Source organism: Hyperolius riggenbachi, chromosome 9, assembly GCF_040937935.1.
Source record: "Hyperolius riggenbachi isolate aHypRig1 chromosome 9, aHypRig1.pri, whole genome shotgun sequence".
In the NCBI taxonomy this organism is placed as follows: Eukaryota; Metazoa; Chordata; class Amphibia; order Anura; family Hyperoliidae; genus Hyperolius; species Hyperolius riggenbachi.
Window position 1 is genome coordinate 41197285 of NC_090654.1, and position 26625 is coordinate 41223909.

Sequence of the window (26625 nt, forward strand, 5' to 3'; positions counted from 1 at the left end):
AGGATGTTAGGCCAGGCACAGAGGGGCAGAGGATGTTAGGCCAGGCACAGAGGGGCAGAGGATGTTAGGCCAGGCACAGAGGGGCAGAGGATGTTAGGCCAGGCACAGAGGGGCAGAGGATGTTAGGCCAGGCACAGAGGGGCAGAGGATGTTAGGCCAGGCACAGAGGGGCAGAGGATGTTAGGCCAGGCACAGAGGGGCAGAGGGGGTTAGGCCAGGCACAGAGGGGGTTAGGCCAGGCACAGAGGGGGTTAGGCCAGGCACAGAGGGGGTTAGGCCAGGCACAGAGTGGAAGAGGAGGTTAGGCCAGGCACAGAGGCAGAGGGGGTTAGTCCAGGTACAGAAGGGCGGAGGTTAGGCCGGCACAGAGGGACGGAGGAGGTTAGGCCGGGCACAGAGGGGAAGAAGACGCTAGGCCAGGCACAGAAGGTTTGGCCAGGTACAGAGGGCAGAGGTTAGGCCGTGCACAGAGGGGCAGAGGAGGTAAGGCTGAGCACAGAAGGGCAGTGAAGGTAAGGACATGGGCAGTAAGGTGGAAATTATTCTTGGTATACAAAGGTAATTGGCTGGTATGGATAGGGGGTCAGAGAGGACAGAGGTTCAGCAAACACTTACAAAGCTCTTATCTAGTTTCTTTATGGTGGTTTTGCCCCACAGACTGTTAGCGCCATCCATAGACACCAGCAGGCGGAATGTTTCGCCTCCACTATGTCCTTTTATTTCTTTCAGGACCACTCCGACCACGTCACTGGCTATCTTCACTCTGGTCAGACCCTGAGGGATAGAAGACAGCAAGTGGCCACATATAAAAGTGTATACAATATGCCACTTGTGTTACCACAGATCTCCAGGCAATGCCATCTCCAAAGGTGACAACTTTACAAAAACCAACAATCTTCCTCATGGCAGAAACAAAGGGAACACAGAACAGCAGACTGATCTCTGGAGACCTCGCCCTGGAAATGCCATAGTAAATGTACATCTTAACGTGGACCTGAACTCTTGCACAGGACAGAAGGTGTGACGATGTGGCAAAACCTATAATATTACTATGCTATGTATTGTAATGTACCATTTAATGTTTCATGTTTATTTTATACTCTGCTTTGATGCCAGCTAATTAATTGTGTTTTATTGGCCAGTTCCAAGCTACATACAATTTGTATGCAAGTCAGAAATTAAAGCATGTCAATGTCCATCTCTAAGGAGTATGATGGAGTGGGCCACGTGTGTGGCGGCCAGTCTCGTGGTGGAATGGGCCACGTGTGTGGCGGCCAGTCTCGTGGTGGAATAGGCCACGTGTGTGGCTGCCGGTCTCGTGGTGGAATGGGCCACGTGTGCGGCCGCCTGTCCCGTGGTGGAATGGGCCACGTGTGTGGCCGCCGGTCCCATGGTGGAATGGGCCACGTGTGTGGCCGCCGGTCCCATGGTGGAATGGGCCACGTGTGTGACCGCCGGTCCCATGGTGGAATGGGCCACGTGTGTGGCCGCCGGTCCCATGGTGGAATGGGCCACGTGTGTGGCCGCCGGTCCCATGGTGGAATGGGCCACGTGTGTGGCTGCCGGTCTCATGGAGGAATGGGCCACGTGTGCGGCCGCCGGTCCCATGGTGGAATGGGCCACGTGTGCGGCCGCCGGTCCCATGGAGGAATGGGCCACGTGTGCGGCCGCCGGTCCCATGGTGGAATGGGCCACGTGTGTGGCTGCCGGTCTCGTAGTGGAATGTGCCACGTGTGTGGCCGCCGGTCCCATGGTGGAATGGGCCACGTGTGTGGCCGCCGGTCCCATGGTGGAATGGGCCACGTGTGTGGCCGCCGGTCCCATGGTGGAATGGGCCACGTGTGTGGCCGCCGGTCCCATGGTGGAATGGGCCACGTGTGTGGCCGCCGGTCCCATGGTGGAATGGGCCACGTGTGTGGCCGCCGGTCCCATGGTGGAATGGGCCACGTGTGTGGCCGCCGGTCCCATGGTGGAATGGGCCACGTGTGTGGCCGCCGGTCCCATGGTGGAATGGGCCACGTGTGTGGCTGCCGGTCTCATGGAGGAATGGGCCACGTGTGCGGCCGCCGGTCCCATGGTGGAATGGGCCACGTGTGCGGCCGCCGGTCCCATGGTGGAATGGGCCACGTGTGTGGCTGCCAGTCTCGTAGTGGAATGTGCCACGTGTGTGGCCGCCGGTCCCATGGTGGAATGGGCCACGTGTGTGGCTGCCGGTCTCGTGGTGGAATGGGCCACGTGTGTGGCTGCCGGTCTCGTGGTGGAATGGGCCACGTGTGTGGCTGCCGGTCTCGTGGTGGAATGGGCCACGTGTGTGGCTGCCGGTCTCGTGGTGGAATGGGCCACGTGTGTGGCTGCCGGTCTCGTGGTGGAATGGGCCACGTGTGTGGCTGCCGGTCTCGTGGTGGAATGGGCCACGTGTGTGGCTGCCGGTCTCGTGGTGGAATGGGCCACGTGTGTGGCTGCCGGTCCCATGGTGGAATGGGCCACGTGTGCGGCCGCCGGTCCCATGGTGGAATGGGCCACGTGTGTGGCCGCCGGTCCCATGGTGGAATGGGCCACGTGTGTGGCCGCCGGTCCCATGGTGGAATGGGCCACGTGTGTGGCCGCCGGTCCCATGGTGGAATGGGCCACGTGTGTGGCCGCCGGTCCCATGGTGGAATGGGCCACGTGTGTGGCCGCCGGTCCCATGGTGGAATGGGCCACGTGTGTGGCCGCCGGTCCCATGGTGGAATGGGCCACGTGTGTGGCCGCCGGTCCCATGGTGGAATGGGCCACGTGTGTGGCCGCCGGTCCCATGGTGGAATGGGCCACGTGTGTGGCCGCCGGTCCCATGGTGGAATGGGCCACGTGTGTGGCTGCCGGTCTCGTAGTGGAATGGGCCACATGTGTGGCTGCCGGTCCCATGGTGGAATGGGCCACGTGTGTGGCCGCCGGTCCCATGGTGGAATGGGCCACGCGTGTGGCCGCCGGTCCCATGGTGGAATGGGCCACGCGTGTGGCCGCCGGTCCCATGGTGGAATGGGGCTTGGGTATGCTTGGAATATAGTTGATCAATCACACCATGCTTTCTTGTCGTCATTAACTGTCATCTGAGGAGCTGTGATAGCACAATACTATTAGTAGGGAGGAGGCGATCAAACTGCACGGAACTCCGTGTCTCCCCCACGCGACAGCCCAACCCAAGTCCTATACCTTACCAGGGGTATTTGTCTATCATTACATGCACTGTATCGCCTCTTAATCTGGTCTCTAGTCATTTTGGGGGGTCTCAATCACTTAAACATACACAGTTGCATTGCAATTACCTGATCCACTACAGCAATAAGTGGTGTCCCCTCGTCCGTGACATCTCGCTTGCTCCAGACGTACCTCTGCCGGGTCACAATCTGCAGCACAAACACAGGTCAGACCAGACAGGACTACACAGACTTTGAAGCTAGTATCACCTACACAAAGCCTAATTTGTGGCAAAAAAAAATAATCATTTAGGTGTGATAAGCAGTAAGAAAGTTATGGCCAAATGAATAGGAGGAGTGCCGACAGGTGAAAATGGCTCTTGGCGGTAAGGGTAAAATAGCCTGTGGGGTAAAGTGGTTAAAAGGAAATATAAATATGGCAACCTCCATATTCTCTTCAAGTGCCCTTTAGGGTGGCCACACGTGATACAATTTATTTCGATTCAATGCGAGAATTACAATAATTTTTTTCTGATTGTAGCATTTAAAAACAGACACAATCTGATTCCTGATAAACTTAGATCAATAAAAACAAGAATTTCCACCATAATTCTCGCTCAAAATAATGAAAAAAAATAATTTTTGAATTGCAATGTAATCTGAACTTTTTATTGTATTGTTTGTGGCCCCCCTAAAGGACATCCGAGGCGAGGGGGCTTAAACAAATTTTACTCACCTGAGGCTTCTTCCAGCCCATAGCAGCAGTCCCAGTCCTCCGCGTTGTTCGTCTGGCCGCCAGTGAAGATCACGACCCCGCCGGCGGGTCAAGTCACCTGCGCGCGTTAACGTCATCTGGGGCATACTGCGCCTGTGCAGTAGTTTTGTGCAGTCGCAGTACACGCCAGATGATGTGGACGCGCACCCGTGCAGGTGCTGAAGAATCAACCCACCGGCAGGGTCGCGATCTTCATGGGCGGCCAGTTGCAGCGAGGGACTGAGGCTGCTGCTATGGGCTGGGAAAAAGCCCTAGGTGAGTCAAATTTGTTTAAGCCCCTTCGCCTCGGAAGTCCTTTACAGGAAATCAGAGCTAAAAAGGAAAAGTTGATCCTTACTTGGGGCTTTTTCTGGCACTAGTCTATGTAGTTCCTTGCTGCAGTTCTGTTTCCCTCCAGTGCACCGATAACCCGTCCGTAAGTTCACTGATAACAGCTCAGGTAGCGGGTGTCTGTGTGCCTCTCTCAAACACGCTCCCGTAGCTGGAGGAATTTTGCGATAAAGTCTTTGTGAACTGTGCAAAAATACAACACTCCCTGCCGCGGGGACGCATTTGAGAAAGGCGTGCGGACGTGCCTGCTGAGAAGCATGCAATGATCTTACGAAGTAACTAGCGGCACACTAAAGGGCAGCGGAACTGTAGAAAGGGATCACAGACTGCTGGGGGCTGGAAGAAGACCCAGGTAAGTAAGGATTAGCATTTCCTTTTCAGAATGGATACCCTTTACGAATTACTTGAACATTTCCTCTTGTGACACCAACAAGACACTGCAGGAGAGTGAGGGAACATGGAGTAATGGCGACACACTTTGGGCAAATGGAGAGCAATTTATGCAGGACATCCTCATTTCCTGGGCTGAGAAAAGTTATACCCTTTCCACCCCCATAATAAGCCCCTCCTCTCGCTCATGTTACAATACCACTGTCCTTGTCACTCACTAGGGATGGTCAATGAGATTATGCAAATTTAAAGTGAACCTGAGATGAAAGCCTACTTTTCTGAGGCTTCCTTAAGCCCCTTTGAGGCCGCTCAGTCCTTCGCTGTCTCCCTGGGTGGCTCCTGTCACTTGAAATTCAGCCCGAAAGCCTCGCCGAGTCACGCTTTGTTGCACATGTGCAGCCAGACGTGCTCCTCATCGTGCTCTAGTGGCTGGAGGAGTTCTGCGGTTACACAGTAGTAGTACTGCGCAAGCGCAGAATGCTCCCAACCGCGGGGGTGCAACGGGGGAGCGCATCTAGCCGTAATCACGTGATGAAGCATGACTCGCCTAGGTTTTCTGGCAGTATTGCAGGCAACAGGAGCCACCTGGGGAGACAGCAAGGGACTGAGCGGCCTCAAGGGGGCCAGGATGATTAAAAGGAAAAATCTACTAACCTGGGGCTTCCCCCAGCCACTGGCAGCTGTCCTGTGCCCTCGCCGCAGCTCCAATGGCTCCCGGTCCCCTCCGGTGCAGATGCCGACCTCGCCAGGAGGAGTCGCACTGACATCATCCGGACTGTACTGCGCCTGGAGGGGACCCTGGGCTACCAGAGGGGAGCGCAGCTGCAGCATGGGCACAGGATGGCTGTTAGGGGCTGGGGCCCCAGGTAAGTAGATTTTTACTTTTTTATTCATCCTGGACCTTCCCTTTAAAGAGACACTGAAGCGAGATTAAATCTCGCTTCAGCTCTCATATATAGCAGGGGCATGTGTGCCCCTGCTAAAATGCCGCTATCCCGCGGCTGAACGAGGGTCCCTGACCCCCCAACCCACCCCCCGCAAACCTTGGTCGCAGACTTGGTAGCTGATTTTGCTTCCTGGAGGCAAGGGCTAACGGCTGCAGCCCTGCCTCCCAGAGCGTCTATCAGACGCGCATCGCCACCTCTCCCCCGCCCCTCTCAGTGAAGGAAGACTGAGAGGGGCGGGGGAGAGGCGGAGATATGCGCTGACAGACGCGTGTGGGGCAGGGCTGCGGCGGTTAGCCCTGCCCCAATGCAGAAGCGCTCCCCCGCATTACGGAGGGGATTTGGGGGGACAGGGACCCCCGTTAAGCCGTGGGATAGCAGCGTTTTAGCAGGGGCACACGTGCCCCTGCTATATATGAGGTCTGAAGCGAGATCTATTCTCGCTTCAGACTCTCTTTAAGGAAGTGTCAGGTAAGTATGGTACCCGAGATAGCTTTCATCTCAGGTTCACTTTAACTACTTTTAGACCGCTCTACGCCAATTGGTGTGGACTCGGTTGCAGCCCCAAGACCGCCTTACGCTGATTGGCATAAGGTCCATGGGGTGGAGTTTGCAGGGGATCGCCCGCGCCAATACGCGAGCATCCCCGTCCTGATGGCTCCGCCATCAGTCTCCCAGCAGCGATCGCCGCTAGGGGATTGTTAGACGGCGAAACTGCCATCTAATTAACCTGTACAGCACTGCAATCTAAGGCAGCACTGTACCGGGGACAGCCTCGTGACACGACTGTTCCCTCTGTAGCTGCGGAAGTGATCCGCTGTCATAGGCTGAAGACTATGACAGCCGATCACGCTGATTGGCTGGCTAGGGGACTATAAAAATACAAAAAAAAAAAAAAATGTGTAAAATTTATGAAAATAAAGAAGTAAATATTTGTAAAATTAATAAAAATAAAATAGAAACCTGGGGGGCGATCAGACCCCACCAACAGAGAGCTCTGTTGGTGGGGAGAAAACACTAGTGTGCTGTGTTGTCCGGCCCTGCAGCTTGGCCTTAAAGCTGCAGTGGCCTATTTGTTAAAAAAAAAAATGGCCTGGTCTTTAGGGGGGTTTAACACTGCGGTCCTCAAGTGGTTAAGCATCTTGAAAATGGCCAATCAAGTTTGACTGGTCCGTTTTCAAGCTACACAAATTTGCATACAACAATTTTTGGAACTTGGAATTATTTGCATCTCACAGAGCATCCGTATTCCTGACTGCTAACAAGGGCAGCAAAGGATTCTGGTATCTCACTTCTAACAGTAGCTCTCCTTATGATTTGTGTATTGGAATCACCTGGGAGAGGAACCGCTCATTGGCTGCTCTGAACTGTTTGAGCCAGGTAGAGGCCTCCAGTGGCTGATCGTAGCGCTCCTTGTTGTAGGATGACGACATCAACTCCTTGCAGTTCTTCACCAGAAGATGTGCTGGTGGCAGAAATCAGAATAGCGCTATTAACTTCCAAATACAGAATTACCAAATACGGTATCACCAAGCACCATTTTCAGCACCCAGGGCACCCCAATAGCACATTAAAAATGCATGCCAATAATGTGGCTCAATACTTTTTACATTTAAAAGTTTAACAGGAGCTTTTTACCCTACTTCCACGGCCTACCCGACCGCAGGACTTTCAAGCAGATAAGGACTGATGTAATTATTTTATTGCACATAATAGCAGAAGCTTTCATCAGCAGCAGGGGATGGGGACATACCACACTGTGCGTCAAAGACTTTAAAGAAGTCACAGATGCTATCTTCACACTTGCCCCTGGAGAAATAATGGGCAGCTAGAAGGGGAGGAGGGGTACATGGCAGGCCCTATAGCTATTAGAAACCAGTAAAACAAAAAAAAATGTAGCGCTTGTTTTCCTATAAAGCACGCCCCATTTGACCTTCCCACACATTTACTGTGTGTGAAATTGCCGTGGCCATGACACTTTCCTGCCTGTGAACCTCATTGCATTGTGGGAATTATCAGCTGCTTCCAACTGCCAAATAAGTAGTATCTCCCACTGTGAGTTTGTGTTGTTAGTGGGTGTAAAACATAAGTGGAAACAAGCCTTCTCTGGCGTAATAAATGTATTGAGTAAAAAGCACACACACACAAATACAATACTCAAATTCCCACAGAGGTTGAGAGCAGTAAGTGCTGGAGAGGTAGAGAGCTGACGTAAAGCTGCGGCCGGCGACTGCGTCAGATCAGATTCCCATACAAGCTGCTACAATCGCCCCTCATATGACGCAGCCGCTGGACACTCCCAGGAATCCTACTGCCCAACGTGTTTCAGGGATCCGCCCCCTTATTCAGATGACAACATAAAAGACGTGCAATCCGCCATAACTTACCGTCAGGAAGGTGCAGGATGAGCCAGCCCTGATCGTGGCAGAAGTGCAGGATGTGATTCAGCGCCAGACTCTTCCCCGTCCCCCGTCTGCCATCTGGGGGTGCAGATGTTAAGGAACAGGAGGCTTATCGGAAACCTATGGTCAGTCCTGTGATGGACACCCCCCTGCTGTACAACTGGTATAAGGACCTAGGAAGCATGTGCGTAATTAAGTTCCCGGGAAATTTACGCGCAGGGCAAAGCCGATAAACGGCTCACCCTACTCCTGCAAAAGTCCCGGTGACATCAATTACTATTCCCCCTCCAGGCTGCCGTGGACTCAGGTGGTCAGCCGTGCCATCATGGACCCAGGTTAGCACAGCAATTTGAAAGTAAAAAGTTTAGTTTTATTTCATCAGTTAGTCCACACTGCTAGCTCAATCAAGAGTCAGGTGTGACATGCAGAGCAGGATTATGCACAAGGCAACCTAGGCAGGTGGCCTGGGACCCTAGCGAGTGTCAAGGGGCCTGACTGCCACTTTCTTTCACCCAACTCACACTTCAGCTTACTCGAAAGATTGTCATGTGGGGCCAATACCTTACCTTGGGCCCTGTTTTATCTTCATCCTTCTCTGGTGACATGCACATCGTGGGCTGAAGCCTAGGGCAGCAGGAAAGGATACACAGGACATAACGTACAGCTGGCTGAGAGAAGTCTGTCTTCTTCAGATAGTCTATGACTTCCACTGCAGGTTGGCGAACCATAATGGAGGTCTCATTGAAGGTCTTACACTAGGAAGGACACTGAATGAGATAACAAGCATGCAGAACAAGCCCACACTAGTCACATTATCCTCAAGGCTCACCTGTTTCTGATATCGGGTGGGCAGGCCATATGGGAAGATGCTCTTCACTCTGTCAGATGGGATGGTGTAATACTGGCCCTCATGCTCTTCTGTGTGATTGGCCTGGAGCAGAGAAAAGGCTCATAAACAGTACTCAAATACCCACCAGATAACCAGCTCAACTTCACATCCTAACCAGTCCTTAATATAGGCCCAAACCTTCCATCCCGATACCCTCAAATCCTAACTGACCACACTAACATACACAACGCTTCTCAATCTGAAATCACCAAATCCTGATCACCCATGTATGCCCAAACTGGCAATCCTGAGAACCACAAATCCTAACCTCTGCCAAAAATATACCCACATCCTGACACCCCAGATCCTAACCAATGCCAAATATATAGCCACATCACACGAATGTGTGAACCTAACCACTGCCTATCATTCACCCACATCATGCCAAACACAGGCACTAAAACAATCCATATTATAGATCCACGTCACCCCCAAATCCTAATTTATTTAATATTTTAATTATTTTATTTTTACATAGCGCCGACATATTACACAGCGCTGTACAGAGTACATTGTCTTGTCACTAACTGTCCCTCAGAGAGGCTCAAAATCTAATCCCTACCATAGCCATATGTCTATGTATGTATGTATGTATGTATGTATGTATGGGGTAGTTTCTGTATCAGTCTAGGGCCAATTTAGGGGGAAGCCAATTAACTTATCTGTATGTTTTGGGAATGTGGGAGGAAACCAGAGTGCCCAGAGGAAACCCACACAGACACGGGGAGAACATACAAACTCCTTGCAGATGTTGACCTGGCTGGGATTCAAACTGGGGACCCAGAATTGCAAGGCGAGAGCGCTAACCACTATGCTGCCACCACCACTCCCAACATAAACCAAAGTAATGACACCCCAGATCCTAAACAATCCATAATATAGATCCACATGACACCCCAAAATCCTAACCACTACCCATCATACACCCACAGCATGCCACCCACAGAGCCTAAACAATCTGTATATTGATACACGTGTCACATGACACCCCAGGATCCTAATCACCCCCTAAACATAGATCAAGTCATGACACCCCAGATCCTAACCAATCTGTAATATATAGCCACATATCCCATCATTGCACCCACGAATACCATCTTCTCTCAAACACACGCTCCTGTCACATGAAAAATTTTAACCACTCCCTACCATAAATCCATGTGTCACAGCACGACACCTCCATAATGCTTAAGCTGACACACCCAAATATAATACCACTATATTGATGTGGCGTTTGCACCCCTGTAAATAAAATGACAGACTGTCAACACCACTGCTAATGCGAATGTGTACGCAAGACTGAACCCCCCCGAAATGGCAATTTTAGAGCTTTAACACACAAGCAAAAATAAAACTATAGATCAATAAACCCCACAACTGATCATTTTCATACAGCTAATTGGAAATAATGGGGCGATTCACTACCCCTCTATTTCTGGGGCACCCCTCCCCTCCACCAGGTTCATTTCCAGCACAGTACAGGCTCTGTAGCCTGGCAACCACATGTTACAGCCGTATACCTGGCAGGCTGAGGGTTGGTCACATGACCAGATCCAGTTTCCATGGTGACAGATTATCTGCACTGAACTGAAGAACAGGGGGGCAATGGAGAGGGGAAAACACTAAAACATCAGGGTGGGGGTCCTGTCTGTCTGCAGAAAGGGGGATGTAGGAGGAAATGATTAACATCGATAAATAAAATACTGCGATGGCGAGTGGCGGGAACAGTATTTAGGAGAGGGCCGTGGAGCGCATGGTCTGGGATCAGAGAAGGGGGGCACTATACTGCATCAGAAACTCTCTGCCAGCAAGGGCTTTTTATGAGGAGACTGCCAACACTGCAGGTAACAGGACAGGCGTGGTCTGACAGGATCACAAGCTGTATGTTTCACAGACACATCCCAGGCAGGGTCTCCTGTGTTATATTCCCTCCATTTCCTGCCAGAGGTGGACATGTCATGTGACTGCCTGCCCAGGTGGATTCCTCTCACGTCTTTTGTAAATATTTTATTATATCTTTTCATGGGGCAATGCTGAAGATAGGGCACTCTCATATAATGCAAAGTAGCCAGTGTACAGCTTGCATAACACTGTACATTTCTGTTGCATCAAAATAACTCAAAACACAGCCATTAATGTCTAAACCGCAGGCAACGAAAGTGAGTACATCCCTAAGTGAAGGATGCCAAATTCTGCTCAAGGCGTCAATATTGAGTGCCCAGCATTATTTTCCAGCACTGCCTCAACCTCCTGGGTGCTATGGCCGACACTGTTGGGCAAGAAAATCTGCTCAGGGGGTTTGTAAGGTACAGGTGGTCCCAGTATAACTTTAGACAGGTGTAGGGGCTCCAGTATGCGTTTGCCAGCAATAGCAGGCATAGTATAGGTGGCTTCCATCCCCTGTGCTGTTACTCACTGTGTCTGCATACAGGGATCGCTGCATGCTCACCGCACAGCTTTGATATTCTCTATGGGGAGGATCGGGACTTGACGTCATCTGCTATTGCTGGCTAACTTATACTGGAGTCCCTACCTATGTGCTTTGAATCCTATGGGAGAAAAGAGCTTTACAAATGTTATTGTATAACCTATCTCCTGGGGGGGGGGACAACTGTACCTGGCTAACCTATCTCCTGGGGGGGGGGACAACTGTACCTGGCTAACCTATCTCCTGGGGGGGGACAACTGTACCTGGCTAACCTATCTCCTGGGGGGGGACAACTGTACCTGGCTAACCTATCTCCTGGGGGGGGACAACTGTACCTGGCTAACCTATCTCCTGGGGGGGGGACAACTGTACCTGGCTAACCTATCTCCTGGGGGGGGGACAACTGTACCTGGCTAACCTATCTCCTGGGGGGGGGGACAACTGTACCTGGCTAACCTATCTCCTGGGGGGGGGACAACTGTACCTGGCTAACCTATCTCCTGGGGGGGGGGACAACTGTACCTGGCTAACCTATCTCCTGGGGGGGGGGGGGACAACTGTACCTGGCTAACCTATCTCCTGGGGGGGGGGGGGACAACTGTACCTGGCTAACCTATCTCCTGGGGGGGGGACAACTGTACCTGGCTAACCTATCTCCTGGGGGGGGGGACAACTGTACCTGGCTAACCTATCTCCTGGGGGGGGACAACTGTACCTGGCTAACCTATCTCCTGGGGGGGGACAACTGTACCTGGCTAACCTATCTCCTGGGGGGGGGACAACTGTACCTGGCTAACCTATCTCCTGGGGGGGGACAACTGTACCTGGCTAACCTATCTCCTGGGGGGGGGACAACTGTACCTGGCTAACCTATCTCCTGGGGGGGGGACAACTGTACCTGGCTAACCTATCTCCTGGGGGGGGGGACAACTGTACCTGGCTAACCTATCTCCTGGGGGGGGACAACTGTACCTGGCTAACCTATCTCCTGGGGGGGGGACAACTGTACCTGGCTAACCTATCTCCTGGGGGGACAACTGTACCTGGCTAACCTATCTCCTGGGGGGACAACTGTACCTGGCTAACCTATCTCCTGGGGGGGACAACTGTACCTGGCTAACCTATCCTGGGGGGACAACTGTACCTGGCTAACCTATCCTGGGGGGACAACTGTACCTGGCTAACCTATCCTGGGGGGACAACTGTACCTGGCTACCCTATCCTGGGGGGACAACTGTACCTGGCTAACCTAGCCTGGGGGGACAACTGTACCTGGCTAACCTAGCCTGGGGGGACAACTGTACCTGGCTAACCTAGCCTGGGGGGACAACTGTACCTGGCTAACCTAGCCTGGGGGGACAACTGTACCTGGCTAACCTAGCCTGGGGGACACCTGTACCTGGCTAACCTACACTGGGGGACACCTGTACCTGGCTAACCTACACTGGGGGACACCTGTACCTGGCCAACCTATCCTGTGGGACACCTGTACCTGGCTAACCTATCCTGGGGGGACAACTGTACCTGGCTAACCTAGCCTGGGGGGACAACTGTACCTGGCTAACCTAGCCTGGGGGGACAACTGTACCTGGCTAACCTACACTGAGGGACACATGTACCTGGCCAACCTATACAGGGGGACACATGTACCTGGCCAAGCTATCCTGGGGGACACCTGTACCTGGCCAACCTATCCTGGGGGACACCTGTACCTGGCCAACCTATCCTGGGGGACACCTGTACCTGGCCAACCTATCCTGGGGGACACCTGTACCTGGCCAACCTATCCTGGGGGAGACCTGTACCTGAACAGAGCAAGATGCCTTAAAGAGAACCCGAGGTGGTTTTAAAGAATGTTATCTGCATACAGAGGCTGGATCTGCCTATACAGCCCAGCCTCTGTTGCTATCCCAAACCCCCCTAAGGTCCCCCTGCACTCTGCAATCCCTCATAAATCACAGCAGTGCTGTGAGGCTGTGTTTACATCTATAGTGTCAGTCTCAGCTGCTCCCCCGCCTCCTGCATAGCTCCGGTCCCTGCCCCCCTCCCTTCCCTCCAATCAGCAGGGAGGGAAGGGATGCAGGCGGGGACTGGAGTTCTGCAGGAGGCGGGGAGAGCAGCAGACTGACACTATAGAGATAAACACAGCCAGCTCTGACAAGCTGTTTGTCAGCAGCGTGGCTGTGATTTATGAGGGATTGCAGAGTGCAGGGGGACCTTAGGGGGGTTTGGGATAGCAACAGAGGCTGCACTGTATAGGCAGATCCAGCCTCTGTATGCAGATAATATTCTTCAAACCCACCTCGGGTTCTCTTTAATACTTCAACCCAGATAAGTGTTTTTTACCAGGGAGTCGACCAGTCACACCCGTATCCACCAAAGGTGTAGCAAAGTCCAAGTAAGAATAACGACCGGGTCTCGACCTGGATTTAAGGCCTGATTGGCCAATTTTTATTGCATGTACCACAGTGCAAAGTAGCACAACGTTTCGACCACATAGGTCTTTATCAAGTGCTTACAGACTTCATGTGCAGCAACTATATATATATATATATATATATATATATATATATATATATATATATATATATATATATATATATATATATATATATATATATATATATATATATATATATATATATATATATATATATATATATATATATATATATATATATATATATATATATATATATATATACACACTCAAATTAAAACACACCCCAGCAGGGGCGGGCACATTACTTAAAGAGACAGACCACATTATTCAAAATTCATAGGAAACATTTTAAATTGTAGGCCTCATTCATGCCATTAGGCGCAAGAGTACCCAAATCATATATCCATTTGCTTTCTCTGCGTAACAGGGAGGTTTGGGGATCCACACCCTCCTGCGAGAACACCTTCTCCAGTATGCACCATCTCAGGTCACCCACTGCGTGTCCGCACTCGTAGAAGTGGCGACCTACGGGAGATTCAAATTTATCCTTATCCTTTTCAACCTCTGCCATGATGCATTAAAGTTTACGATTGAATATAATGCCACCAAATTGCATTTTTTGGATGTGAGTATAGAGATCAAAGGGGGTGCATTTGAGACAGATCTGTTCCGCAAGGATACAGATAGGAATAATGCGCTACTGGCGAGCATCTCTTATTAAGGGACTCCCCAAAAGTCAGCTAATTAGAGCCCGCAGAATTACATCTAATGACGAAAACTATCAGAAACAATCGAAAAGAATGATAGTGGATTATGAGAAGAGAGGATACCATAGAGGGATGGTGGAAGAAACTGCAGCTCAGGTAGCCAGAATGGATAGAAGAGGGTTGAGTGAGAGAAAGGATGGTAAAAAAAAAAAAAAAAAAAAAAAAGAGTCTCAGGATGGAGTACAATTCATTCTAACATATGACAATCATGCGTCAGACATTAGAAAATGTCTACGTGCAGCCTGGTCAGTGGTGGAAACAGATCCGCTGCTGTCCAAGGTATTCCACTCTCGCCCCAGGGTGGTTTTTAGGAAAGGAAAAAGTGTCAGAGATCAGTTAGTGAGGGCTGATCTAAAAGGACCTAGTACAACGACCGCGAAGTTCATCCCACCCCGTAAAGGCACGTTCCCCTGTATGAACTGTCAGAACTGCTCATCAATAATCCGGGGTGACTATGTCACTCATACCACAAAAGGGACACGGATTATGATCAAGGGTAATTATTCCTGCACTACGACAAATGTGATTTATTTGATAAAATGTCCTTGCGGAATGGGGTATGTTGGACAGACAACCAGGGATGGGAGGAGGAGGATGAACGAGCATAGGAGTAGTATTAGGAACTATAAAAAAAGAAAAAGAGGAGAAAGAAAAATCTAAGGATAAATTTGAATCTCCCGTAGGTCGCCACTTCTACGAGTGCGGACACGCAGTGGGTGACCTGAGATGGTGCATACTGGAGAAGGTGTTCTCGCAGGAGGGTGTGGATCCCCAAACCTCCCTGTTACGCAGAGAAAGCAAATGGATATATGATTTGGGTACTCTTGCGCCTAATGGCATGAATGAGGCCTACAATTTAAAATGTTTCCTATGAATTTTGAATAATGTGGTCTGTCTCTTTAAGTAATGTGCCCGCCCCTGCTGGGGTGTGTTTTAATTTGAGTCTGTCTATATATATATATATATGGTTGCTGCACATGAAGTCTGTAAGCACTTGATAAAGACCTATGTGGTCGAAACGTTGTGCTACTTTGCACTGTGGTACATGCAATAAAAATTGGCCTATCAGGCCTTAAATCCAGGTCGAGACCCGGTCGTTATTCTTACTTGGACACCTGTACCTGGCCAACCTATACTGGGGGACACCTGTACCTGGCCAACCTATACTGGGGGACACCTGTACCTGGCCAACCTATACTGGGGGACACCTGTACCTGGCCAACCTATACTGGGGGACACCTGTACCTGGCCAACCTATACTGGGGGACACCTGTACCTGGCCAACCTATACTGGGGGACACCTGTACCTGGCCAACCTATACTGGGGGACACCTGTACCTGGCCAACCTATACTGGGGGACACCTGTACCTGGCCAACCTATACTGGGGGACACCTGTACCTGGCCAACCTATACTGGGGGACACCTGTACCTGGCCAACCTATACTGGGGGACACCTGTACCTGGCCAACCTATACTGGGGGACACCTGTACCTGGCCAACCTATACTGGGGGACACCTGTACCTGGCCAACCTATACTGGGGGACACCTGTACCTGGCCAACCTATACTGGGGGACACCTGTACCTGGCCAACCTATACTGGGGGACACCTGTACCTGGCCAACCTATACTGGGGGACACCTAGACCTGGCTACCTATACTGGGGGCACCTAGACCTGGCTACCTATACTGGGGGCACCTAGACCTGGCTACCTATACTGGGGGCACGAACAGTGAGAGCAACAGGACCCTGCAGCAGGGACTGAAATCCATGCCTTGGCAGGAATAACAGGGCACAAACACGAACAGGGCTTACATTTCAATCGCTACCGTTTGGAAGCAGGGAACTGTGTTGGGCATGGCATTCACTGGAGCATCACAAGTAAAACTAGAAAGTGCCATGACCCCGGGGAGGAAAAATGTCCAATTTTGACATTCTTCACTTAGGGGTGTACTCACTTTTGTTGCCAGTGGTTTAGACATTAATGGGTGTGTGTTGCGTTGTTTTAATGGGACAGCAATCAGTTTGGGACGATACTGGACCCCGTAATAGTTCCATCAAACATGCAGCTGAGAACTGGGCCAGTCAAATGCCCTTCCTGTGGATATGATCCAGTTCCAAGCTGCTAACAATCTGCATGCAATCTAGAGATATTAGCATCTCATAAGCCACCTCTACAGACAGGACACTCTGATGAAGCAAGGGACTGAGTGAAACATAGTGGGTGCTCTACATGTAGTGTGACGGATGGCCATCACTAGTCTGGGAACTCACTGGATCATTTTCACTTGTCCGGAAGATGTCTCTGAAGACACGGTTTTCTGCTTGAGGCAGAGCGCTGGCCAAGCCTCTCGTCCACACACAGGGGGTGCCAATCAGCTGCCAAGACACAGGAAGAGATCAAACTCACACTAAATAACATGTTTCACTAGGAAAGAGAACCTGAAGGGAAAATAAACTTATGAGACAATGAATTATATGTGTAGTACAGATGACAGAACATTTGTAGTATTGAAGTCTTCTATACTTCTATTAGAACACTTTTTTTTTCAGTTTCATAGCTTTAAAGGGAAACTGACCAAGAATTGAACTTTATCCCAATAAGTAGCTGATACCCCCTTTTACATGAGAAATCTATTCCTTTTCACAAACAGACCATCAGGGGGCGCTGTATGGCTGATATTGTGGTGAAACCCCTCCCACAAAGAAATTCTGAGTGCGTACTCCTGGCAGTTTCCTGTCTGTGAACCCTGTTGCATTGTGGGAAATAGCTTTTTACAGCGGTTTCCAACTGCCAAAACAGCAAGCAGCAGCTACAACATTTGCCAGCAGTAAAAATGTCACCATGTTATAAATGCCAGAATATAAATCAGGGATTTAAAATATTTTACAATGGACAAACCCTGACTAAATCATTTATACACGATTATTGTAAAAATTAAGCCCTTTTTATTACGTTATTTTTACTAGAGTTCCTCTTTAAGCATCAGATTGTGACAGTTACAGTTTACAATATACACTGTGCCTTTTAAGCTGAAAAAGAAGCAAAAGTAATGACCATTTAAAAACATTTTGCAGTAAAACCTCATTATCGCTCTTTTCCATGACAGATAGCAGGCTTTTAGCTTTTTTTTATTTTTCAGGAAACAGATTGAATTCGGCAAGCTGTTCCACAAGCTCTTTTGCATAAATAACTCAAGTTTTTTTTAATTCTTGCTGTACTGTGTACAGAAAAATGACATTACAATTTACAGAAAATGTCTTAGTAGGGCTAGTACCATAGGTGTATGTTTATCTCTTGTCACTTCAGGTACGCGTTAAAAAACAGAGAAGGAAGGTTACTGTTAATATCCTGCACCTCTACTGTTCTAGGGTACCCCATGTGCTGTTGTGGGAGTGTACAGACATGAGATAAACAATACGATCAGATCGATATAATACATTTTTTGGACTCTTGACAAGTACAGATTTCCATAGAATCTACAGAGCTCCTGCAAAATGCTATCAGTAGTTATAGCTAGTGTACCGTCGGGGGAACTACATATCAAAACGTAGTGAAGGGCTTGCTGTGCCCTCACTATAGGCTCCTGAAGATGTCCCGTGTGATCTCCCTGATCAAAAACCGTCTGCTTGATGAAGAACCTCTTCTGAGTTGCCTTACCTTTTCTGATACTGATCCTGAGCTGCCAGCTGGCCCGTTTCCTAGAAGGTTTATGAGCTTTTTCGCAATACGATGATAATGTTTTCACACCATTGATATATTTAGAACGCAACTTAAAAAGGGAACCAGAGATCTCATTAGTAGGGGTATATAATTACCTGGGGCTTCATCCAGCCCCATGAGGTGCGTGGGGTCCCTCGCCATCCTTCCTGGCCTCAGTTGCTTTGTAACGCACGCCCCTGCCGGGCTCCCGTACGCAGAAGCATCCTGCGCCCGAGCAACACATGCGCAAAAGAGCCAAATTACAAAGCAACGGAGTGTCGAGGGAGCCCACACACCTCATGGGGCTGGAGGAAGCCCCAGGTAAGTACAAATCCACCAGTAACATATATCAGGTTCTCTTTAAAGGCCTGCCAAGTCCACTGGGACGTTGAAGGAGATTAAAGAGGAACTTCAGCCTAAACAAACATACTGTCATTAAGTTACATTAGTTATGTTAATTAAATAGATAGGTAATATACTCTCTCACCCACCCTGTTTCAAAAGAACAGGCAAATGTTTGTGATTTCATGAGGGCAGCCATCATTTTGGTTGAAAGGAGGTGAGAGGGAGCATGAGACACAGTTTCAAGTGTCCTGATCACTCCTCCCAGCTGCTAGGCAACGAGAACAACAACATCAGAAATCCCATCATGCTTTTTCACAGCATCAGGGGAAAAATGTCCAGGCAGTTTTCTTTGATGAGGCGGAGCTTAGCTTCTAAGCAGCTAAAAATTAGGCTTAGGTATGAAAAGTTCTGATGCTGTGAACCTGTTAAATAAACACCGAGCCTTTTCAGTGCTGCAGAGTAGATTTGTAGTCTGGAGGTTCACTTTAATTTACCACGAAAAAAGTTTTATAAATCGAACAGAATATCAGCATGGGTGGTAATGAGGGGAAACCAAAAGGCGTTTGTTTTCAAGGGGGGATATCTAATGGCCAGAGGTAGATCACCCAGCTTTATGCTGACAACATGGTGGGGGTGGGGGGGGGGGGGGGGGGGGGGAATGGTCCGTTAGGCCCCTAACTTCATACTGAGACTTCGTTAAGTATGGAAGCATTAACTGATGAATTATAGCTAGATCTATCCTAGTGAGGAGTCATATGAGATTTAATAGAACAGGAATTCCCAACCAGGTCAGATGTCGAAGTCTCCAATACCTCAACATACCCATCTCTCCCAAGATTCTATGCAATTGTGAGAATCGAGGGGTTTCTCCTTTAAAATGAAACCAAAACCAAGAATTGAACTTCATACCAATCAGTAGCTGATACCCCCTTTCCTTTTCACCAACGGATCATCAGGGAGCTTTAATGGCTGATATTGTGGTGACACCCCTCCCACAGTGTGATGTCAGGACCATGGTTCCGACATCACACTGTGGGAGCCTTGTTGCAGCGGTTTCCAACTGCCAAAAATGCAAGCAGCATTTCCTTCCACTGACATCACCTGTCAGCAGTAAAAAGGTCACCATGTGATAAATGTCAGAATGTAAATCAGTTTTTTTTTTAATAACATTTTCACTGAAGTTCCTCTTTAAAGCCCAGCTTGTCTCTGCATTTCTAGACAACAATTAAAATCACCTAATATCAGAAGTGGCAGATTAGGGTTATCTTGTATATACAGGAGAATAGATCGCCTGATGTCGGTTACATGTGTTTGCCGGTATAAAAAAAAACAAAAAAAAAAAAAAACCACAACCACAAACCTCCCCGTTAAATACTTACTGAACCTCCAGCGGCATGGTGTAGCCTTTCTGCTGCTCCTAGAGGCTTTTAGGTGTCCTCCGTGCATGCAAGCCAGCGTGTCAACTGACCCTGCATCTGGTCAGTTGACACGCTGGCTCCTGTGCACAGACATCGGAGAGCCACTGGGAGCAGCAGAAAGGCTACACAATGTCGCTGGAGGCTCAGTAAGTATTTGCATGCCTCCTTAGATTTATAATCCTCAGCGCTGCTTGTTATAGTACCCACTCCAGTTGCTGCCGGCAGTCACCCAGTACCCAATAGACAAGACGTGGCCACCACACATTGTAAAAACCGCAACACAGGCTTAGTCTTCCTTGCAATAGGGGATTCCACACACTTTGTTTAAAAACATATTGCATAAGAATACAACAACTTACATCGAGGGTCCATGCAAACTAGATCCTCCTTGCATGAAAAATCGCATATAAGGTATAGGCACTGACGGCTGTCAAGTGCACCTTATCACATATAACCTTTTTCTGGTATCAGAGGAATAGCGCATCTCTCCTTCCCGACCAAGTTTCGGCAGTACCTGGTCGGGAAGGAGAGACTGTCTATTCCTCTGATACCAGCAAAAGGTCATATGTGATAAGGTGCACTTGACAGCTGTCAGTGCATATACCTCATATGCGATTTTATGCAAGGAGGGTATCCAATATTGCTCCAACTTCACAGCCCTGCTTACAATGGTGCTTGGCTGGGAACTGGACATTTAGTTTACTATATCAGTTTACTATAATGAGATACTGTAGCTTTAAAATTCCTAAGCTTTGGCAGCGATGAAATGCCTTTTATGTTACATACTTTTGATTAACAACACTGTTATATGCCAATTAGATCAGTCAGAGTCGAGGGAATCATAAACAGAGGAGTCAGATGATTTTTGTCCCGAATCTACAGCCCTGTCAGTAACACACATCAAGAACCGCTGAACTGCACACCGTGCCTATATAACCTATCCGCAATGAGCAGCCTTCCGTGTTTGGCTTCTCCTGTCGCCATGGCGACGAGCGGAGTGACGTCATGGACGTCAGCCGACGTCCTGACGTCAGCCGCCTCCGATCCAACCCTTAGCGCTGGCCGGAACTATTTGTTCCGGCTGCGCAGGGCTCAGGCGGCTGGGGGGACCCTCTTTCGCCGCTGCTCGCGGCGGATCGCCGCAGAGCGGCGGCGATCGGGCAGCACACGCGGCTGGCAAAGTGCCGGCTGCATGTGCTGCTCTTTATTTCATCCAAATCGGCCCAGCAGGGCCTGAGCGGCACCCTCTGGCGGTAATGGACGAGCTGAGCTCGTCCATACCGCTAAGGTGGTTAAGATCCCTGGTAGAGCGCCAATAGCATAAGGTGAAATTGAGGCTTCTTCTAACTCTGCCCACTTAGTCCTTAAGGGGAGCGCCAGCCATTCCGCGATCTGACGTAAATGGGAAGCTAGGTAGTACAATTTGAACTGTGGAACCGATAGTCCCCCTCTAGATCTGTCCGATTCTAAAATTTTGCTTGAAACTCTAGGTCTCCCTTTAGCCCAAATAAAACGAGACACAGCTTTTTGAAATTTATGTAACACCTTGCTTGGGACAGTGATTGGGAGTGTTTCACACAAATATAGAAATCTGGGGAGCAGATTCATCTTGACAGAATAAATTCTGCCAATCCACGATATTTGGTAATGGTTCCATTTATCAAGATCACTGTATGCTTGTTCAAAAAAGGGTAAGAAATTGAGTTCAAAAAGCTTCCTATATGAAGTTGCTATCTGAATCCCCAGGTATTTTATGCTGTCTTCCACCTGAAAGGGAACCCAGTTCGTAGTGTTGTGTGTAAGCTCTGTAGCAAACCAAGAGGGAGAGCCTCCGTCTTATCCGGATTAATCTTAAAGCCTGAAAAACTTTCAAAATTGCCTATTAATTTAAAAACATTTGGGAGAGAAATTAGAGGAGAGGATACTTTTGTGCGATTTTAACAATACAGATTCTCTTTAAAGAGAACCCGAGGTGTGTTTAAAGAATGTTATCTGCATACAGAGGCTGGATCTGCCTATACAGCCCAGCCTCTGTTGCTATCCCAAACCCCACTAAGGTCCCCCTGCACTCTGCAATCCCTCATAAATCACAGCCGTGTTGTGAGGCTGTGTTTACATCTGTAGTGTCAGTCTCAGCTGCTCCCCCGCCTCCTGCATAGCTCCGGTCCCCGCCCCCATCCCTTCCCTCCAATCAGCAGGGAGGGAAGGGATGCAGGCGGGGACCGGAGTTCTGCAGGAGGCGGGGAGAGCAGCAGACTGACACTATAGAGATAAACACAGCCAGCTCTGACAAGCTGTTTGTCAGCAGCGTGGCTGTGATTTATGAGGGATTGCAGAGTGCAGGGGGACCTTAGGGGGGTTTGGGATAGCAACAGAGGCTGGGCTGTATAGGCAGATCCAGCCTCTGTATGCAGATAATATTCTTCAAACCCACCTCGGGTTCTCTTTAAGGCTTTGCAAGTGAAAAATCGCATGCGATTCCAAAATTGCAGCACAATGCAACCCATAGGTTTTAGACCCAATGATATCTTCAGTCACGTTGGAGATGAAAGGCTTGGGTAAGATTGCTCCTTCAGCCAACATATAAAATACATCAGTTTAGTAATAGGGCAGAAAAGACAAAAATAGATATACCTGGGGCTTCCTCCAGGCTTATAGCTACCTCACAGTACTCCTCCTCCTCCTCGTTCTTCTGCAGTTTGTCCCAAAAGGCCTTGCAGTCCGGGGTCAACTGCGCATCTGCTGCCTGGCTCCCGTCGGTGAGAGCGTTCTGAGCTTACACAGTACTAACTAAGAGATGACTGGCCCCAAATGCATGATTTTCTAGGGCCAGTTGTACACAAACCAGACAGCGGAGGAGAACAGCAAGGGAGCGATACGCCTAGAGGGGGCTGGAGGAAGCCCCAGGTAAGTATAATTTTTTTATTCCCATCTCAGGTTTACTTTAAGTTGGAGGTGCCATAAACTGAGGAGACAAGATTCAAAGGATTTGCCTACCAGCTCATTTTTTTTTTTTTTTTAACAGATTGTGGAAGGGACTATATGCTGCACTCGGTATACGGTATATAATGTACAGGATGGTAGGAGGGTTAAACAGCGCACTCACTATTTATAATGCAATGTATAGATGGATCATATACGGTAGTCTGAGTGTATGCAGTGTACAGATGGGGAGATGGATACATATATGAATGCTCAGTGCCTCTGGTGCACAGGGTACAAGGAGGGCATTGAGTGTACAGTATGTACAGAATGTAGGGAGAGGTATATGGTACAATCCGTATATAGTAGGGCTGCACGATGAATCACTTTAAAATCGAAACCGCTATGTGGGGCACGACGATTACGTAATCGTGAAAGCAGTGATTTTTTTTTTTGCGCGTGTTTTTCCGCATCCCGCCGTGTATAATTATAGCGCAGTTTACCTTCCGGAATCCCCTGCCGCCTCTTTCTACTTCCTCTCCCAGGCGTCAGTCGCGTTGGTAACAGCGCCCCCTGTGATGACATAACCAGAAGTCACCACAGGGGGCGCTGATATTAATGTGATGGATGGATGGCTGGGAGAGGAAGAAGATAGAAGCTGCAGGTGTCATCCCAGAAGGTAAGTTGTTACTATGCCTGCTCTCCCTCCGCTGCTACTCCTATGCTGCCTGGCTACCTATACAGGTGGCAGCCACCTACCTACCTAGCTAACCTATGGGTCAAATATACTGGCAGCACCTACCTAGCTAACCTTTACTAGTGGCAACTATACTGGCTACCTGTACTGGAGGCACCTACCTAGCTAACCTATACTGAGGCAACTATAATGGAGGCACCTACCTAGCTAACCTATACTGAGGCAACTATACTGGAGGCACCTACCTAGCTAACCTATACTGAGGCAACTATACTGGAGGCACCTACCTGGCTAAACTATACTAGGGGCATTGTGAATTTAGTGCTAAAACTTGATTTGAAAAAAATCGTGAAAAAAAAAACGAAATCGCAATTTTTGAGAAGAAAATCGCAATTTCAATTTTGTCCTAAAATCGTGCAGCCCTAGTATATAGCAGCATTCTAATTCATTATATATAAAGCATATATCTGTATATGGCAGAGAAAGTGTACTCAGTGTGCTCAAGGGAATATAATGTACAGGATGGTGAAGGGTATACAGTGTGCCCCTGAGAGCACAAGGCTATAAATACAGTGTACTGATGTGCACCCTAGAGTCCTAGATAAGAAATAATAGTAGCAGAAACAGGTGACATGCAGAGCAGTTACTCACCCTGGGTAACGACCTGCGGAGGCATCTGAGCAGCATCTCTGGAAGACACAGAAGGGGAACCGTCAACATTTTGCAAGAGTAACTTATTCCCACCACTTGTACAGGCAAACCCATCTTTGTACCCAATTGGCTGATCTCACTGTGGGGCCCCTGCACTCTAAAGCTCATCTTTCTACAATGTGTGAGGGAGACTTTAGAAGAGTATAGTCAGCTTTTATTTCCACCCTCTAGTATCCAAACACTGCTGACAAACAGAAACAACCCAGTGTCAGCACCATGTCTCTTCCTGAGGAAGTACAAGGGCAAAGAGAATGATGGGGCAGTGTATGATGCTACACACCAGTGTCTAACATCACCGATGACTCCATCGCACAGCACTGTCTTACCTCACTAATGGCCCCATCCACTAGTACTGCCTGATCCCGCCAATGTACCCATCCCACAAAAACACTGCATAACCTCACTGATGCGAGACAGCCCAAAACAGCTCTGGAAACTTGGGCGCAGCATGCACCGCCATGTCGTAATGTTAATTACGGCTATAGCGGTGCATAGACAGTAATTTTGGCGCCGTCAAAAAACAGAGCCCAAATTACCATAAAAAACAGCGTAATTTGGATGCCAGCAATAGCTAGCAGCTGAATAATGTTTTACCCCTGATTCCACATCGGCCTGGAGGGGGAATAGTAATTAATGCCGCTGGGACCTTTGTGGGAGCTGGGTGAGCTGTTTTTTTGGTATTACGCTGCAACCAGATTTCCCAGCACCTTAATTACCTGGATGCCACTGATGACCCCATCCCCCAGCACTACTGCACAACCTTATTCCACAGCACTACTGCCTGACCTCACTGACTCCTTCCCACAGCACTACTGCCTGACCTCACTGACTCCTTCCCACAGCACTACTGCCTGACCTCACTGACCTCCATCCCCCAGCACTACTGCCTGACCTCACTGACCCCATCCCACAGCACTACGGTCTGACCTCACTGACCCCATCCCACAGCGCTACTGCCTAACCTCACTGACCCCATCCCACAGCACTACTGCCTGACCTCACTGACCCCATCCCACAGCACTACTGCCTGATCTCACTGACCCCATTCCACAGCACTACTGCCTGGCCTCACTGATCCCATCCCACAGCACTACTGCCTGACCTCACCCCACAGCACTACTGCCTGACCTCACTGACCCTATCCCACAGCACTACTGCCTGACCTCATCCTCACAGCACTACTGCCAGATCTCACTGACCCCATCCCGCAGCACTACTGCCTGACCTCATCCCACAGCACTACTGCCTGACCTCACTGACCCCATCCCCCAGCACTACTGCCTGACCTCATCCCACAGCACTACGGTCTGACCTCACTGACCCCATCCTACAGCGCTACTGCCTAACCTCACTGACCCCATCCCACAGCACTACTGCCTGGCCTCACTGACCCCATTTCACAGCACTACTGCCTGGCCTCACTGATGACCACATTCTACTGACCTCACTGATGACCACATTCTACTGACCTCACTGATGACCACATTCTACTGACCTCACTGATGACCACATTCTACTGACCTCACTGATGACCACATTCCATAAAACTAATGCCTGACCTCACTGATGACTCAATGCCACAGCACTACCACCTGCAATCACTAATGACCCCACACAGTGATGTCCTTGACCTCCCTGATGACCCAATTCAACAACGATACTCTCTGACCTCCTTGCTGTTCCCACCCCACAGCACAGTGACATCCCTGACCTCACTGCACGCATAGCATAGAAAGCAGGGGCGGATAATAAGAAGAGACAGCTGAGGAGAGGAGTCAGGAGGAGACACATAACACAGCCGGTTAGTGAAGGCTCTCTGTGTCCAGGTTAGGATATAACACGCGCTGGAATATGACCAGTCTTCCACAACATACCAACTCTCCGGGTCCCCTCTGCCGCTCACGCTGCAAATGTCACCGCGTCATCACCTACAGACACACAGGAAACGCTGCGGCCGCCATCTTTCTTCCGGGCACTGCCTCAGGCTCATTCGACAAACAGCTGCGAATCACATCCTGCCGTCTCCCTGTAACTCCTCTATCGCCCAATCACAACTCACACTGTGACTCCTCCCACCAACCAATCATTTCCAACTGCCTCGCTGGGACTACACTCTTACTAGCCACTCTCATATCTGGCAGTTACACTACAGCACATAAGTCACATCCTAGCTGTCACTATGACTCTCCCACTGTCTACACCAGCCAATCACATTTCAGTCATTTATCTGATTCTCTCCCCCACCAGCCAATCACATTCCAGCTGTTACTATGAGCCTACCCC

At 49.4% G+C, this 26625-nt stretch overlaps 1 protein-coding gene across 1 annotated transcript in view; it reads right to left on the reverse strand.

Moving 5' to 3' along the window:
- DAP3 (death associated protein 3) overlaps positions 1–26392 on the reverse strand; it is a 45902-nt gene extending 19510 nt beyond the window's left edge. Inside the window, exons 1-9 of the mRNA XM_068252584.1 lie at positions 26217–26392; positions 24283–24320; positions 16821–16925; positions 8847–8948; positions 8664–8772; positions 8003–8095; positions 6950–7080; positions 3306–3386; positions 616–774 (exon numbers count right to left, since the gene is read on the reverse strand). Coding sequence (XP_068108685.1) covers positions 616–774; positions 3306–3386; positions 6950–7080; positions 8003–8095; positions 8664–8772; positions 8847–8948; positions 16821–16925; positions 24283–24318 — 816 coding nt within the window. The 5' untranslated portion in view covers positions 24319–24320; positions 26217–26392. The remainder of the gene's footprint in view (positions 1–615; positions 775–3305; positions 3387–6949; positions 7081–8002; positions 8096–8663; positions 8773–8846; positions 8949–16820; positions 16926–24282; positions 24321–26216) is intronic.
- Positions 26393–26625: the final 233 nt, after the last annotated feature.